The 15,806-nt window shown below is 34.1% G+C and overlaps 1 protein-coding gene across 1 annotated transcript in view; it reads left to right on the forward strand.

Annotated features, from left to right (window-relative positions):
- The window catches only part of LOC118180848 (hemicentin-2-like), a 954,557-nt gene that overhangs the window by 893,424 nt on the left and 45,327 nt on the right, over positions 1–15,806 (forward strand). The window contains exon 14 of the mRNA XM_085817090.1: positions 5,873–5,956. Within this exon, the coding sequence (XP_085673216.1) occupies positions 5,873–5,928 (56 nt within the window). The 3' untranslated portion in view covers positions 5,929–5,956. The remainder of the gene's footprint in view (positions 1–5,872; positions 5,957–15,806) is intronic.

A 15,806-nucleotide genomic window follows, 5' to 3' on the forward strand; every position in this document is an offset into this window, starting at 1 on the left:
TTCAAAAGAAAGTAAATATTAAAAGAAACTTAAATGTATTTCTAACTTTCTCATACTATTATAATGTTGAAAATTATAGAAAACTTACCTTATATTTATAAGACATGCAACGAAAAGAAGAAAAAAAAATTAATGCAGACTAATCCCCTCACATACACCCAAAATCAGCTGCTTAGTGAATTTCTAAGAAACAGCACAATGACTGCTTGATTGGCTCATTGCAAACCGTTATACTCTCGTCACATTTTTCTCATTTATAATCAATTCGGAAAAATCTTGGTGGAATTACTTTTTTGGAAAGTATGCAAACTGGTATTATAAATAATTCATGAGAGTTCAAAACGCTGTATTTCATGAATGTATTGCAATAAAAATGTATTGAAATTGCATGCAGTGTTGCAATAAAAATTAGAATTGCATAAAATAATGTAAAATATTTAAAATGTTAGTTGCAAGACTATACATTTTCGGCGTGAGCTTTCCTTGTTGCACGAAACGTGCCCCATCGGTACTTCACACGTTTTCCTTGTTACTATCACCGAGTTAGCTGTATAGTCCTGAAGTTGTAAAGTTGTTAGCTGTGGTGCCACATAAACATTGTCTTTAATTTACTACCCGAGGCGAAAACACATCACGGTCGGGACATCTTAGTGGCCGACTGAATAATGGTAATTAATATTCCTTATATTTGCAAAGCCAAAACCTTTGGTGTTCACATTCAGATAGCGACTTACCTCAATGTGGCAATGAGAGAACGCATTTTGCTGGAATATAAATGTTTTCTGGATCAGTTTTAGTTTGAGGAAATAGTGTGACTGTAATAAATCAAGACAGAATCCACCATCACAATGCTTTCTCTCCCCCCAAAAAATGATCCATACAACTTTGCCTTTGAAGGGACTCAGAGGACAGTTTACCTTTCCGTGTAAATGAAATGTCACTTCTTCACTGTATACTACACTGAAGAGCGAAAACATTATGACCATCTATTCAATAACTCGTTGCGCTAGCTTTGGCTTTCAAAACAGCTGCAACTCGCCTTGGCAAGCATGCTACAAATTCTTGGTACATAACGGTAGATTTTACTGTCGTACCAAATGTCTAAGCAGCGGTCACGCAAAGTCAAGATATTCTGACATGGTAGTGTTTGAGCCCCCGCTCCATGATATATCAAATGTGCTCTGTCGGGTTAGGGTCCGCTGAGTTAAGTGGCCAGGACATTAATTGGAATTCATCCTTATCCTCCTCGAACCACTCCAACAGAATTCGAGCCTTGTGACAAGGAGCGTTGTCCTGCTGGAAGATTCCATTTCCAGTTGGGAAGACAGACAGGGTGCAACTGATCAACAGTTTTTTTTTCCAGATAGTCCGCAGCTTTTATGGTCTGTTCTACCTCACCTAAGGGTCCCAGAGCTGCCCATGAAAACATCCCCAAAGCATAATACCGCCACTACCAGCCTGCGTATGACCTCTTGTACAGGGGTAGGAGTAGCTGTTTGATTGGAAGACGATATAGCCTGATACGACCACCGACGGGATAAATGAGAAATCGTGATTCATCCAACCAGACAACTGCCTTTCACTTTCCCATGGTCCAGTCTCGATATTTCCGGACTCACTGCAGGCGTAATTGACAATGCCGCTTGGTAAACAGAGGTACACGAGTGGGGTGCCTACTTGTACTGTGTTCGACATTCTTTTTCTTTGATGACACGTGGACTTCCAACACATTGGCATATACTGCTTGTTTCACCGCCGTTTATCCACTTTGCATAAATACGAACAACGGCAGATCCTAAACAACCTACCAGTCGTGCAATTTCGGAGATATTCGTTCTGAGTCTTCAGGCCATTACAGTCTGTCCCTCTATCAAATTCGCATAGATCACCAGCCTTTCCGATCACTCGCAAATGTAAGTGAAAGACTAACTTCTTACCTTCTCCAGCAGCAATTAAAATACTATTCCAACTTAGTCACAAGCCCTCCACATCATCCAAAGGAATTCATTGAAAAACTGGGGGATGATCGTAATATTTCGTCTCATCAGTGTAGAAGGATGACAAAATGATGCGATATTTCTTTTGCAAAATGTTTCTATGTGGTTGGCAACTACGCTCGCTGTTAGAGCAATTTATTATTTTTTGTGGGCTACCCGCGCAACTCTGTTTCATTTTTTTCATTACTCTCTGTTGAATTTTCAGATTACTTTATCTTTTGTTTTATTCTTAAACCATAAAATCAACATAAAAACCTAAAAATTATGAAACTTTTTATAGCTGTAGTTCTGATTTAAGTGAAATGCTAAAATTCGTATATGAAAAAAAATTGCTTTCGTTCCACACATATTAACAAGCATCATATTCAGCTGCATTTCCAGAGGACACTTGCGTACTCAGGAGTAACGATCTCATTCCTTAACTAGTTAGTTCTTGACAAAAAGTTTATATTTGTTTATCTGTTTTCTAAAAACTTTCTTAATTTCTTCTGCAGTCTTGTAAAAAACCTAAATTACATTTTTCCTTAGGCAAGTATGAATCGAGAGTTAATTATATGAAATTTGTAAAAATGAAAAAAAAAAATATTTTACTTAAAATTTTAAGACAAAAACGCTATTTGATTCTTTATTTTAGTTTTTTCTTTTAAAAATAATTTAGCTATGTGTTAATGATGAAATGTATTGCTTCTAACAAGATACTTTTCTTTCCAAGACAGTGTATTCATTTAACTAAAAGCAATGTTTCTAAAGGCGAGTTACTAAAAAATGCAGTAAATTGTATACCACCAGCCGCAGTAAATAGTAAACAAAAACGGTTCTTAACAAAGTAACTTCTAAGCATTTTATTTTGATTTTTAAAAGTTCTTAATGTTGTTAAAACTTTCATTCAACAGTTACATTGCAACTCCAAAATGCTTCATTAAAATTCTATCCGATGATTAGTGTTGAGATATAAATAAGGAATTTTGTATTGAAAAATTACTATTTAAAGAATCTGAAATGGAATGTCAAATTTGAAGAAGTAATTACTCATATCCCTTCCATTATACTTTCAGAAAGTTGCAGTCTACTATTCTGTACTAATTGAAATAGTGCCTTACACTTATGTGAAAAAAGCTCTGTGTTTTTTCTCTGTACCAAAAGATGTTGCATTTAATGAATTTTCTCAGGTTTATAAAGGAAGACAATTTATTCAGTTATTAAGGATCCAAGTTCTCTTGCATTAAACAATGAATATCTACGCAACAGGATATCATAATTAATTGGGAAAATGTATCCGAGAGTGCAGCTTGATTATCTGACTTACTCATTAATTGTAGAAGAAATGAGATTAGCTCATTTAAGCTTCGTCTAGAATGTTTTTTGCATTCGAAGTATTAGGTAATGGAAATGTCTTATAATTGCTTCTTCGGTTGGTTTACTGAAACGGAGATGTATAAACAGTCCCATCAAAAGATTTTAATATCTAATCTATTAACATTAATTACTAAACACATTAGACATATGTTTAATTACTAAACATATATATTATTAAACCATTTAAAATTTAACATAATAATAATAATCTAATGAAAATTTTATAAATTTTGTGAAAAAAACTTGTCATTTTAATCCGTATCAAAATTGATACTATTTTTATTTTTATTTTAAATTCAAAATTCCGTAGAAAAAGAGAATGCATTTCTTTCGCTATAAGTGAAATAAGAATATAACTGGAATATTTTCAACCGATTACTAGCTACCTCGTAATCAAGAAAGTTCGTGCCCTTTTTGAGAACAGTTGTAATTTGCGCCTTAGAGTGTGATCATATTGATTCTGATGACGTCATATTTATTACATTCCTTTCAGATTTTATTCAGTAGAATTGTTCAGTGTATAAGATCTGTCTCTCCTTTTCCACATAAACTAAACTAGATCCTACAATGAACCTGGCGAATTCTCGCACAGGCGTGAAGTAGATACCAAAACAGAGGAAGGGTGAAAATAACCCTTTATTAATTCCAACTACTTTAACAGTCGAGTACTTCGTGCTTTACGATAACACCGATTACTTGCGGTGGAACTTAAACGTTATTACACGATCAAATTCAAGTCTAAATAGAATAATGCTGGATTAGCACGTTAAAGTATGGCTAACTTAGGTTGATTCAACAAAACCTAGCAGGCGTGACAATTATTCGAAATGGCCAAGGGGCGTACTAGAGTAACAACAATGTCAGGAACGAAATTTGCGCTGGCTAGCGAAAACACGCTTTGACTAAACTCAGAGATTCACCTGTTAAAATCTCACTTCACTTAAATTTAAATTTACATCCTGACAAGGAAAGGAGAGGGGAAAATGAGAGGTTAAGGAAAGGTATCAAACTTAACTTGTTATGCAAAATAAGGGAAACCTTACAAGTGCATCGCATGTTTCGCTATGGATTTTGTAGGAAGAGTAATCTTCGGATGAATATCTTGCTGGAAAAGGAGATTTTCAGACCTATTTTACTTTACGAGTACAAATTGGAAAACAAAGTTGCAGAGGCTCGCTAGAAGAATATGTTGCGCTTTTGCAGAGATATCAGTGAGTGAAAAGACTGCTCAAAAGTGGTTCAGCATATTTTCTTCGGGAGATTCGTGTTGGCCGTCTATCCACCTTCGACAAAGTACAGCTGGAAGAGAAAATCAAGGAAAATCCTCATCAAACCTGCCAGTAAGTAGCACACGGTTTTGGAGTATCTGATGAAATCATTCGATCAAATCTTCATAACCGTAGAATGACATGGACACTAAGCAAGTGGGTTGTTCATATTACGTCAGAGGAAAAAAGAATATCTGTTGAATATCTACTTGTCGTTGCTGTCGCGCAATAATAAAGCCTAGTTTCTAGACTAAATCTTGATATGTGATGAAAAATAGATCGTGTATGATAACCAGAAGAGGAAATATTATTGGTCGACTTCAGGTTCAATCTCCGTGTCAGACATGGTTTAGTCGGGCCTTTAAACCGGAAATTCACCAAAAGAAGCTAATGCTATGTGTTTGGTGGACCAGCTCTGGCATAGTCCAAGATGAATATCTCGAAAGCAGAAAAACCATGACAGACGAGGTCTACTCGAGTTTCAGCTGCATTGCAGCAGAAGCAACCAGCATTAGTCAATAGAAGAGGAGTTATCCTTCTATATGAGATACCGGACCTCATACGGCAAAAGCGACCAAAGGGGTGATCAAAACACTAGGCTGGGAAGTTTTGCCTCAACCACCCTATTCTCCGACATCGTTTCATTGAACTTTTAACTAAACCTGCGGGAACAGCAGTTCCGAAAATGCGACGCTGTCACAAAGACTGTATCACGATTTATGGACTCCAGAAAAAAGTGTTTTTGCAAAAATGGCATTTATAAGCTTGTGTCTTATTGGAACATTTAATTCAATCTAATAGTGATTACTTTGAAGAATAAAATGGGTGTTTAAGACTTTGGTCCAATCGTTTATGTTGCTGGACGAAAGTCGCACGATTTTTCTTGGTTACCTAATATACAATACGAATTTAAACCTGAAACGTTCGAAAATATTGCCAGAAATGTACTAAATATGGAGAATGATTTTGATATGACCTTAAGTCTATGAAGCTGAGTTATTCTACGCGAGCTGTCCTATCCTTATTGTTATGACTATTTGCTGCTAGATCAAGTGCTGTTTAACACACGTATTTTTCGTTTCTTCTGTAATTTTCTGTTGAATATTCATTATCTTGCACAACTCTATTGAGATTTTTGACACCGACTAAAAGGAAAATATTTTTTCACATGTTGGTGCTTGTTTATTAAAATCAATATATTTAACAATTCTTCAGTTTATCATATTTCCTAATTGCTTATATTATTTTCAGATATGTACAGGGTTCGCGACGTATGTCAAGTGGACCATGGGAATAACGCAGGATGATGGAACACCAAACTTTGCAACTGACAGAGTAAGACTTAAACCTTTACGTTTAATATTATAAAATTCAGAATAAACTGCAGAATATTTTTGTTCCCAATTTAATTCTTATGAAATACGTATAAGCTAAAACCATTTTAGCGTCTACCTTAACTTGTTAATAGTATATTTTAAAATAGGGAAATTATCAAAATAAAATATGCAGTAGTTGAAAACCCATTTCCATATTTAACAAAAGTTTTCTTGAAGAAAAGTGTGGAAAATATCATTTTAATACTTTCATAAAATAATAACAAAAACGAAATTACCCTTCACATGGTGCTTATTGTATGTATGCAATCCATGTTTCGTTTCTAATTCTGTAATTATATTTCTCAAAACATTCGTATTCCTTTTTCAATTGCATTCTGTCTAATTTTTCGAGTAAGTGGGAATAAGGTTGTGTATTATATAAAGTGCTTTAAATCTATGTTATGTTGGATAACAATTTTTAATATAAAAATAAACATAATTGCTATAAATATGATAAATTCGAGTTTAAATAGCTTGGGCATTCTCTACTTCCAAGGAAGAAAGATGGCAAAACATAATAGTTATCATAATTATCTAAATACCCTATTTAAACACGTGTTCCTAAATCTACTATTGTTACTCTTTCAGGGAAACTGATTTTGACTTCTTTGTATGAAATAAAAAGGAAGTATTATAATCGCGAAAAATTTCAGGTATCATATTTTCAAAGAAAATATCCATTTTGACCGCTATCGAATGCAATTTAACAATTTTTTTGCATGAGAAGGACAGAATAAAGGACTCTTTTCCCCCAGAAAATTCGTAAAACTGATTTAAAATGAATTCTGATGAGAATTTTTCGTGACGTATGTGCGTACGTACGAACATATTTCGCATAACTTCAAAAACGAGTAGCCTCAGAACGTTGAAAGTTTATAGATTGGACTGCTATAACATGTAGATGTGCCCCTCGTATTTTCGTTGCAATCGGCCACACCAAAAGTACATAAATAAATGTATGTATATATATATAGTATATCCACTCTGTTATTCGGTTCAGTGACCTCAGTTTCTTTATTCTTATATGTTTGTAAATTAAGCATTTTTTGCTTTAAAAATGATTGGATTATGCTGTTCTAATCTTCGGGTTAAGGTTATTATGCCTTTAGTAAATCTTCACTGCATGCAATATTTTTAGAATTATCAACAATTAAAAAATTGCTTAAATGCGGCTAAGCTTAATTATTCTTGCTATGGCGACCATTGCTTGTTTACGTTTTAAACAGCAGAATAGTGAGATTTGTTGCCAATCGAGAGAAACTAAGCTTCGCAACAACAAAGATAACTTCTTCTTTGATTATTGCGAATTAAATCATGGTTAATCCATTGTGGAATTTATTCGAGGAAATAAGTGTTTAAGATTTACTTCGTAATTTTTAACGTAGATATTTTTACTTTTTATGTATTTTTGCCTTGTCGCGAAATGAAAACTGTTTAATTGAATGAGAAATACTGAATCGTCTGTGGAAAACTATTCCTCTCTCTCTCTCTCTTTTTTTTTTTTTTTTTTTTTTTTTTTTGCTTAATTTATTTTATACATCGTTTTTAGGTTATTATAATATTTGAATAGAACATGTGGCAACGATTAGCTAATTCTTTCACCCCTTAACTGCCGTGGGCGTATATATACGCCTTGCTCAGCCGATGCGTTAACTGCCCCAGATGCGCCCAGATGCGCAGCCGATGCGTTAACTTTGCGAATAATTTTAGGTGTAGCAGCGCAAAGCAAATGATAGCAGTTTGGAAGGACGTATATATACGCCTAGGGCAGTTAACGCATCGGCTGAGCAAGGCGTATATATACGCCCGCGGCAGTTAAGGGGTTAAGTGATATAAATTTTGTGCATTGTGAGTTATAAAATGATTTAACTTCTTTAGTCAATTTTGTTAAAGACTCTGGTATCCACTACTTAGCTCAAATAATCAGAGCAAAAGGCACACCCAAAGCGTCAGATATAAATATAACTGCTGAGCATGTTCAGTAGTTCTTCAAGACTTATCAAAGTCAATTTTTCACTGACAGTGATCACAATTTCATTGCTTCACGGACTGAATTTTTTGTATATTGTATATAGTGTACATATTTTTACATTTTTTCTCCTTTAAGAGATTTCCATGCCATAAAATTCTTACCGTCATGCGCCTTTTAGGCTTCATTCTTACTGAACCAGCAAAATTACACTTTTGTGTAACAGTTCCGGCGATATGTTTATAAGTTATAAAATGAATGAAATGTAACGCTGTTAAGTGAACTTAGCGCCAGAGTGTCGCTAGGGGTACACAAATAGAGTGAATTTTTAAGTGTGCATTTATTCTATTGCGGTTTATGCGCTATCGACGAAGTAGATTTAATTCATTCCAATAAGTTTAAATGAAATGCAAGAAAAAATGCGTATAATTTAATATTCCGTACAAGGAAGTCATGTGGTGTATACATCAAATTTTTTTAATTTCTATTGGGAACTCTGAATTAGTTTGAATTTTTAACATTTCGGTCAGGTATATACCTACACTTAAAACATAAAATACGAATTTGTACGTAACTATTAATCTTTTACTTTGTAGAGTCATTAGCATTTTTTTAAAGGTAGAAAAGATGAAAAATAGCAAACGCGTTCGCCGGGAATCGAACCACGGATCTCTGGAATACTGGCCCAGCGTGCAGAACCATTACACCACGAAGGCACGCTAGGAAAGTGGGAGAAATACCTTATAACTTCATACTGCCTTTTATCAGTTACTGTATTATTCAGAATATAAACGATGGGTCTATTGCAAATTCTGCTTGTCTTAGTCACACTGTCTAACATTTAAAATATTTGTGATAATAATGTATTACTTAATTACTTACATGGAAGCCCTTTATATCTATATTTATTAACATCTTCAAATTTTCAGGCAAATAAGATTTAATTCACTGTTCTCTTAAACAATATTTGTATTTGATTTACCTTTGAAAAATGCACTGAATTGTTTTGATTAAGCAGTTCAAAATTTGTCGACCATCAGTAGCATATGATCTGTTTTATGAATATTTTACTCTCGTTTCATTCTTTTATGCTTAGTTCATATAGATTTATACATTTTAGAAATGGAATTCAGATCTAGGCATTTCCCCTCCCCTCATATAAAACTTAAAAAGACTGATTTATTTTGAGCCAAAAAATAAATAAATAAATAAATAAAATTTCAGGAAAAGAAAGATGTCAGCATTTAGTTATTTGATGATTATTCCGCTTGAACATGTCAATGAAAAAACTGAAAATGCTGACAGAATTATAATCTAAGGTACTATAGTTCAAATCGTTCCCCTTTCAATTTCTAATTTGTTTCCCAGTGTCCTTATCTGTCGGTTTGGGTGGTTTCTTAGCAACCAATTCCTTCCGGAAGCGACTCAAAATAAGCTCTTCCCTCTGTCTGATCGCTATTCCTTCCGAATTCCTAATGAACTTCCGGCCGGTACTGCCTCCAAGACATTCACGTTCGTCAACCGTCATAATGGAATTAAGCAATTTGGAGAATTCGCATTTTCGTTCGCGGTGTCCAATTAAACAATCGCCATTTCGAACCCATCTAAGTTAATTTTCGATATATTTTGGAACAGGACATCGAGAAAATGGGAAAATTTTATAATTATTGCCATGAGTTGTCGGAAACGATTGGATTAAAGGTCGTCCGTATGGGCAAATAGGTAAAGAATTTCCTGGTATGGAACGAGTGCAAATTGGTTCGTCTTACAGCAGACTCAAATTGATATCTAGAATGAATGAGAACTTATTTGGGTTTCGTACATGGTGACAAAGCTGTATATGTTATCAGAATAAAAGCCGTTGGTGGAAATATGTATTCGTTTGCAATTCCAGCTGCCTCGTCGGTGAAGCTAATCATCATATAATCTTTACCGGAAACCTAATACTTGGAAAAGCTAGGAAATACAAAACAGGAGCTTCTTTTCTTAAATTAGGAAAAGCTTTGCAATTTCATTCGCTAATCAAAACCTAGCGAATATGTGTTACATCTACGAACCAGAAGGGATCACATGCTTTTTTAATTAAAAAAAAAAAAAAGATATATTTCGCAGGAATTGTAGAGAAAACTAATGAAATACTAGAGTGATAAAGTCTGCGGCGAAGTCATCAGTAAAGAGAAATTCCACATGTCATTCTTTGATTCGTCATTATTACTAATTGTAAATGCGATTTGTTTATCAACCTAAGGAATATAGTAGTAGTACATTTCCCTTTATTTTTTTAAGATAGTGTTAAAAAATAAAAATGCAAATTAATTTTGTGTATTTAAATTTTGTCAGCATATACAGTAAATTATTAAATAACTGTTATTTCTTATCCGTAACTGATGAATTTTCAGGAACATATTGCGCGGAAATAATATGGACATATACATATATATTAGTATTATTACAAAAGGTTTTTCATATATCATCTCCAAGGAACATAAATCTGATTAAAGAGATGAATTATTAGAGTAAATTTTAATCTATACTTTAAGTATAAGTTATTTATATTTAATCTTAGTTTATGACCACCCTTTTTTTCCCAGTGTAAATGAAAAATCTCTCTCCCAGTACGAAAGTGTTTCAGTATTATATCGGTGTACATGAAATAAAACTTCGGAATATGTTCTTTCAAAACAAAAAAAGATTTGCTAAGTTCTGCTTTTAATTGTCCAATGAGAACTGCTTTGTAGATGCATTGTATTCGATACCAAAAACAGAGTTCTTTTATTTGAAAACGACTCTAATTCTATAACGTATTGCCTTCCAAAGCTAATAAAAGCAAGTATACTTGTAAGTTAGAAACTTTATTTGTTAAGCAGATTATATAAAAGTAATCTGAAATTTTCCTAGCATAAATGTAGCATGCCTGTTATTTAAATGCAACCAACTTCTAACATGAAAATTCGTTACTTCTAAAATGCTGGATGGAGAAGTGAATAGGTTGGAGGATTATTAATTCTCTTAAGATTTTATCTAATTAACTCGGTACAAACTGAAATATGGCTCAATTAGTAATTATCAAATTTCAATTATCCAGAGCTCCAATTATTCGGAATATTTGTTCTTCCATTAAGGTTATATAATTTTAAACTTGTTGTTAATTTATATTTTTTGCGTTTTTAGTTGTTTTCGTTGATAGTAAGATATATAAAATATCATTCAACATATTTTATGGACTATCAGATCTGTTTGAAAAGCATATCACTGTTGACAGATTTTAATAACAAGTATGTATTGTAAGGCAATAAACAGGGCATACATGTTCATCTCATTTAATTCAATAATTTGTCACTAACAATCATTCACAAATACTCAGATTTTCAATAGCATAACATTATTTATCATTTGACAAATATGCAGCTTATGACATTAGGAAAACAGTTATGTACCATATATACATTTGTTGTTTGTTTACAACGTGAGTTATTCCTTTGCTAGCATACGTGCTTCTCTTTTAAAAATACATTAAACATTAATAAGTAAATTCTACTTAATAAAATACCGGAAAAATAAAATTAATTTCATTGCTTTATTGTACTTGCAACAGAAATGAATTATGTATAATCCAATGTAAACAAAACAACCAAAGAGAATAAATTAAACAAATTTTATAATTTTTTCGAAAAACAGAATAAGCATTCAGATTGTCTTTTTCCTAAGTAAACTGCATAACTTAGATTGTGTTATACATTATTCTTCCTTCAACTGTGTTCATAAAGTTTTATATTCAGATCTATCAGGTTTTTTGTAACAGTACAAGCAGGCTGTACATATAATTTTATTAATTATTAAAATTTTCGAATCAATTACCACGACGATTGTGCTGTAAGAAATATAAATTTCTACCTTCTCAAAGCATACTTTGATGTTCAGTAAAAGTAAATACTATACATATAAGAAAATGTCAAAGTTTTTATGTGTCACCAGCCAAATTATGATGTTTCAAGACTATGTTTCATGTATATTGTAACTACTAGTGTGTAAACATTGATATGTCTTGTTATTTAGTTAAGAGACTTCATACATCTTTCTTTTACATATCTTCCGGAGAAGTACTTGAATTTGCAAAATTACCTTGCAAGAGAAAATATTAATAAAAGCTACAATTAATTTATTTTTAATCATTTAGAAACCGGAGAAAAAAATCAATTTAATTCTAATTGCGCATTTTTTTATTCGAAACAAATTTAACGTGTCTGTATTAGATGTAGGTTGAAGTCAGCCAATACAAAAGGCAATTTCAATATCCCCCCCCCCAAAAAAAAGAAAAAGAAGAAGAGAGAGAGAGAGCTATTACAATTTTGCTAACTATAATAGACTCTTTTTAACTCTTTTTTTTTTTCTGCTTAAGAAAGCAAATTGAACATAGCTTTTGTTTGCTATGAATGTGCATAATTACTTAACTGACTGAGCGTTCCGTCACTGCCATGCGCACAATGTTCCTTTCATCACGTGAAGTAAGGCACTGAGGTGGATGCGATCGAACACGTCGGTCCGTTGTACCCTCCTGCATTCAACGGTCATAAATCCGCATTACAGTTGTTTGGTTTCGTCCAACACGAGTACTGATTTCCTTGAAAGTTATTCCACACTCTCGGTAGGCCACTATCCTTCCTTTGTCGAATTCGGATACTTGATCAAACGATGATCGATTTACTACGAGACATAATTGATCTTTTTTTGAAAAAACACAAGAAAAACTCAATTGCCGAACTTGAAATCGTCGAAAACTCCAAGCCTTAAATAGCGCTTTGAAATGGCGCCACAGGCGCGCGTGATGTGCTTCTGCGCTGAAATTCTAATCATTTGCATATCTCACCTCCGCTAACGCATGTTGTAAATTTCATGTTATTTGCATGCTTCCTACAGGGTTTTGCATTTACGGTGGCCAGCAGTGTATTACGTATAAAATGCGTATACACTTCGGTTTTGCATACATAGGACGTTTCATATAGACAACTTCATTAGTAGAAACCACATTCTTCCATTTGGAATTCGAAAAAAAAAAAGCGTCCGTTAATAAAAAAATTAAACAAACATAATTTTAACCTTCATAGCAATCCCCCCCCAAAAAAGCCATAATCCAAAATTAACGAATATATTAAATGAGATTGCTATGAATTTCCATTGTAGATATAGATGCTGTTTTGAAAATGCTTATAAATTATTGAGTAGAAGTGATTCTGAATTAGTTATAGTTTATAGTAGAATAGAAATGGCACTCTCACAGACCTCCCTTTTCCCAAAAGGGCCTAGTGAACCATTACTAGCATAAAAGAACATATGAGTAGTTTTAAAAGTATTATTTAAAAAGCCAAACAGGCTGTACTCTGAATTAACTATTAACTTACTGCTATGGGCGCATATATGCATCCAGCAAAAGCTATCAGTATGACCTACGGACGCAAATGCGCTTGACGATAGCTTTGGCTGTTTACTTATGTCTCATTATATTGTTACGCTATTTTCTTCCTTTATGTTACGTACGTTACGGGGTTCGTGCGGATTTGGAGTGAATAATGGAAACACTACTTGATGGAATATCGAAACACACTTTATTTAACTAATATTAACCAGGACAGTTCCAAAATCACTTTTTACAGTCGTCGAAGATCTACTATACACTCGCTGGAACAATCAGCGACATAGCCTTCAGGTTATCAGGCTATAACGGTGGAGACAGTTTCACTGCAAAGCAGCAGAGTACAGTTCCCGACTCTGCTTGGTCGTTCTCGGAACTCCACGTACTCTCGAGACTCTCCACGCTACAACTCGCGATGCACTCGACGACACACAGAGCACAGCGACCGACTCTTCGTTTCAGTCGTGCCCTGAGCTCAACACGCTCTTTCGACGATGCACTAATCGCGATACACTAAGAGACTCTTTCGGTGCACTCGACGACCCACTCGGCATTCGCTGACCGACTGTCAACTCGATTGACTCCGCACGGACTAACTAACTCGAGACACTAACTATCTCGCACTGACTCTTCGCGTACCAGCAGGGTTTATATAGTTCTTGGTTTGTGTTCGAGAACATTCTGAATAAACCGGTAAGAATTCGTTCCAGAATTCCTCCATTCGTCCATCGCATATCGCCAGTTTTGTCCCCAAATGTGCGATTTCTTGCCAAATGTAGCAACCCTGCCTTCCTTTGCCATTTTATGGCAACCCTAAAACTGCTTTGCGGCGAATCTATTTTACCGCCTCTGTACATTTCGTAGCAATATGTTCGGAAATTATTTCTCTCGTATATGTCCAACTCTCGTAGAAATCTCATACCTTATTTGTTGCTTAGCAGTGATAAAAAAATGGAATCTCATTTATTTGGTCAGTCATTCTGCAGCAGCACTCCTCACGCGATGAGCTTCAATTTAGAGCTGTTAGCAGCCAAAGGGTTAACTAGTAATTTGTGTAGAATGAACCCTTGCGGAATGCGGCAATTACATCATTGACACGCTGCTCATAAGGCAAAATCGCGTTTTGCAAAGTTAATTTTCTACGTAAAATATGTGTTCGTGTAAGTCAGATTAAGAAACATGTATGATCAAAACAAACCTAAACATTGTTGTAGTTAAAATTTAAAAGTTCTGCGGTAAGGACCACATAGTCTTTAACGCCTCTCATAAAATGTCCGCTTCTTTCTTCATTTGGATCAGTGTCCATTGGAAAATGAACAATTCCTGTGTCTTTTATAACAATTCGTTTAACTTCTTGTAAGTTAAAAGCGCTTTATCTTCTCCTTCATTATGACTGCTTTCACTGGCAGGTTGCTTTTGAAAGATGATCATATTTTGCATTCCTCATTTCTAGATTAATTCTTTGATTTCTCCTCCGATACCTGAAAATCCTTTGCCGCCAACTGCTTTTGCAATTTGGATGAGTTCTTTGACGTCATTTTCAGTCGATGGAAATCCTTTAAAACTGTTGATAACTTTTGGCCAGAGCTGATGCCAGACAGCATTCAGTGTTGATGATTGAAGGTTGAACGGTTATGAATGAAATTCTAGCTTTGTAAAAATTAAATGGTAACAGTTAAGATAAGACTAATTCTATATTGTATGAAATCCCGCTCCGCAAAATCTGCCCTTGGCAAGGGTTTACTGTAATGCAGCACTTGAGATTAAGGAATTTTCAGTTGCGTTGGGAATGCCTTCTCCATCTTGTGTAGAAACGTTCCGTATAATAAAATTAAAGCCATTTTGAGGCAAATTTGTGCACCGGCGAAGTTTCTGGGATTAATTTACGAATATAATGTTCGTACTCGTTTCCACCGAACAAAACTCACAACCTTTACAAACATTTCGTTTGATATGACTAGTACAGAGGCTGACATGTGTGGAAAATAGGAACTATCTAAATCGATATGCAGATGAAAACTAAATTGTATAAGCTTACTTCGATTACCAGAAAAATCTTAAAATTAACCTTATGACAGATACGTAGGAAACCGAACATATAGGTTACGCTCTTTGAGAATTAAGTGAGAATAGTCTCAAATTTTAGTTACGAAATTTATTCGAATACCAAAGTGTATATATTAGGTTATACATGCTAAATGTGATAAAATGTATAGAAGTTGGATTACTCATGCTAAATGTATATATGTTTCAAAAAATATATTATGAAATATTAGTTTGCAACTAATTTTGTCTCGTTTTCACTGCATAAACTTCCTTAATAAATTCCATTCATGTATTCTTTAGTCAATTTCGATAGTCAATCGATATATCATTGAGGTTATAAATACATTTATAATCGTCAATAAAACTCTATGTTACTGAAATTCA

The sequence above is a fragment of the Stegodyphus dumicola genome, chromosome 5 (genome assembly GCF_044657685.1).
Source record: "Stegodyphus dumicola isolate Sdum_Otavi_A_Nest chromosome 5, ASM4465768v1".
Classification (NCBI taxonomy): domain Eukaryota; kingdom Metazoa; phylum Arthropoda; class Arachnida; order Araneae; family Eresidae; genus Stegodyphus; species Stegodyphus dumicola.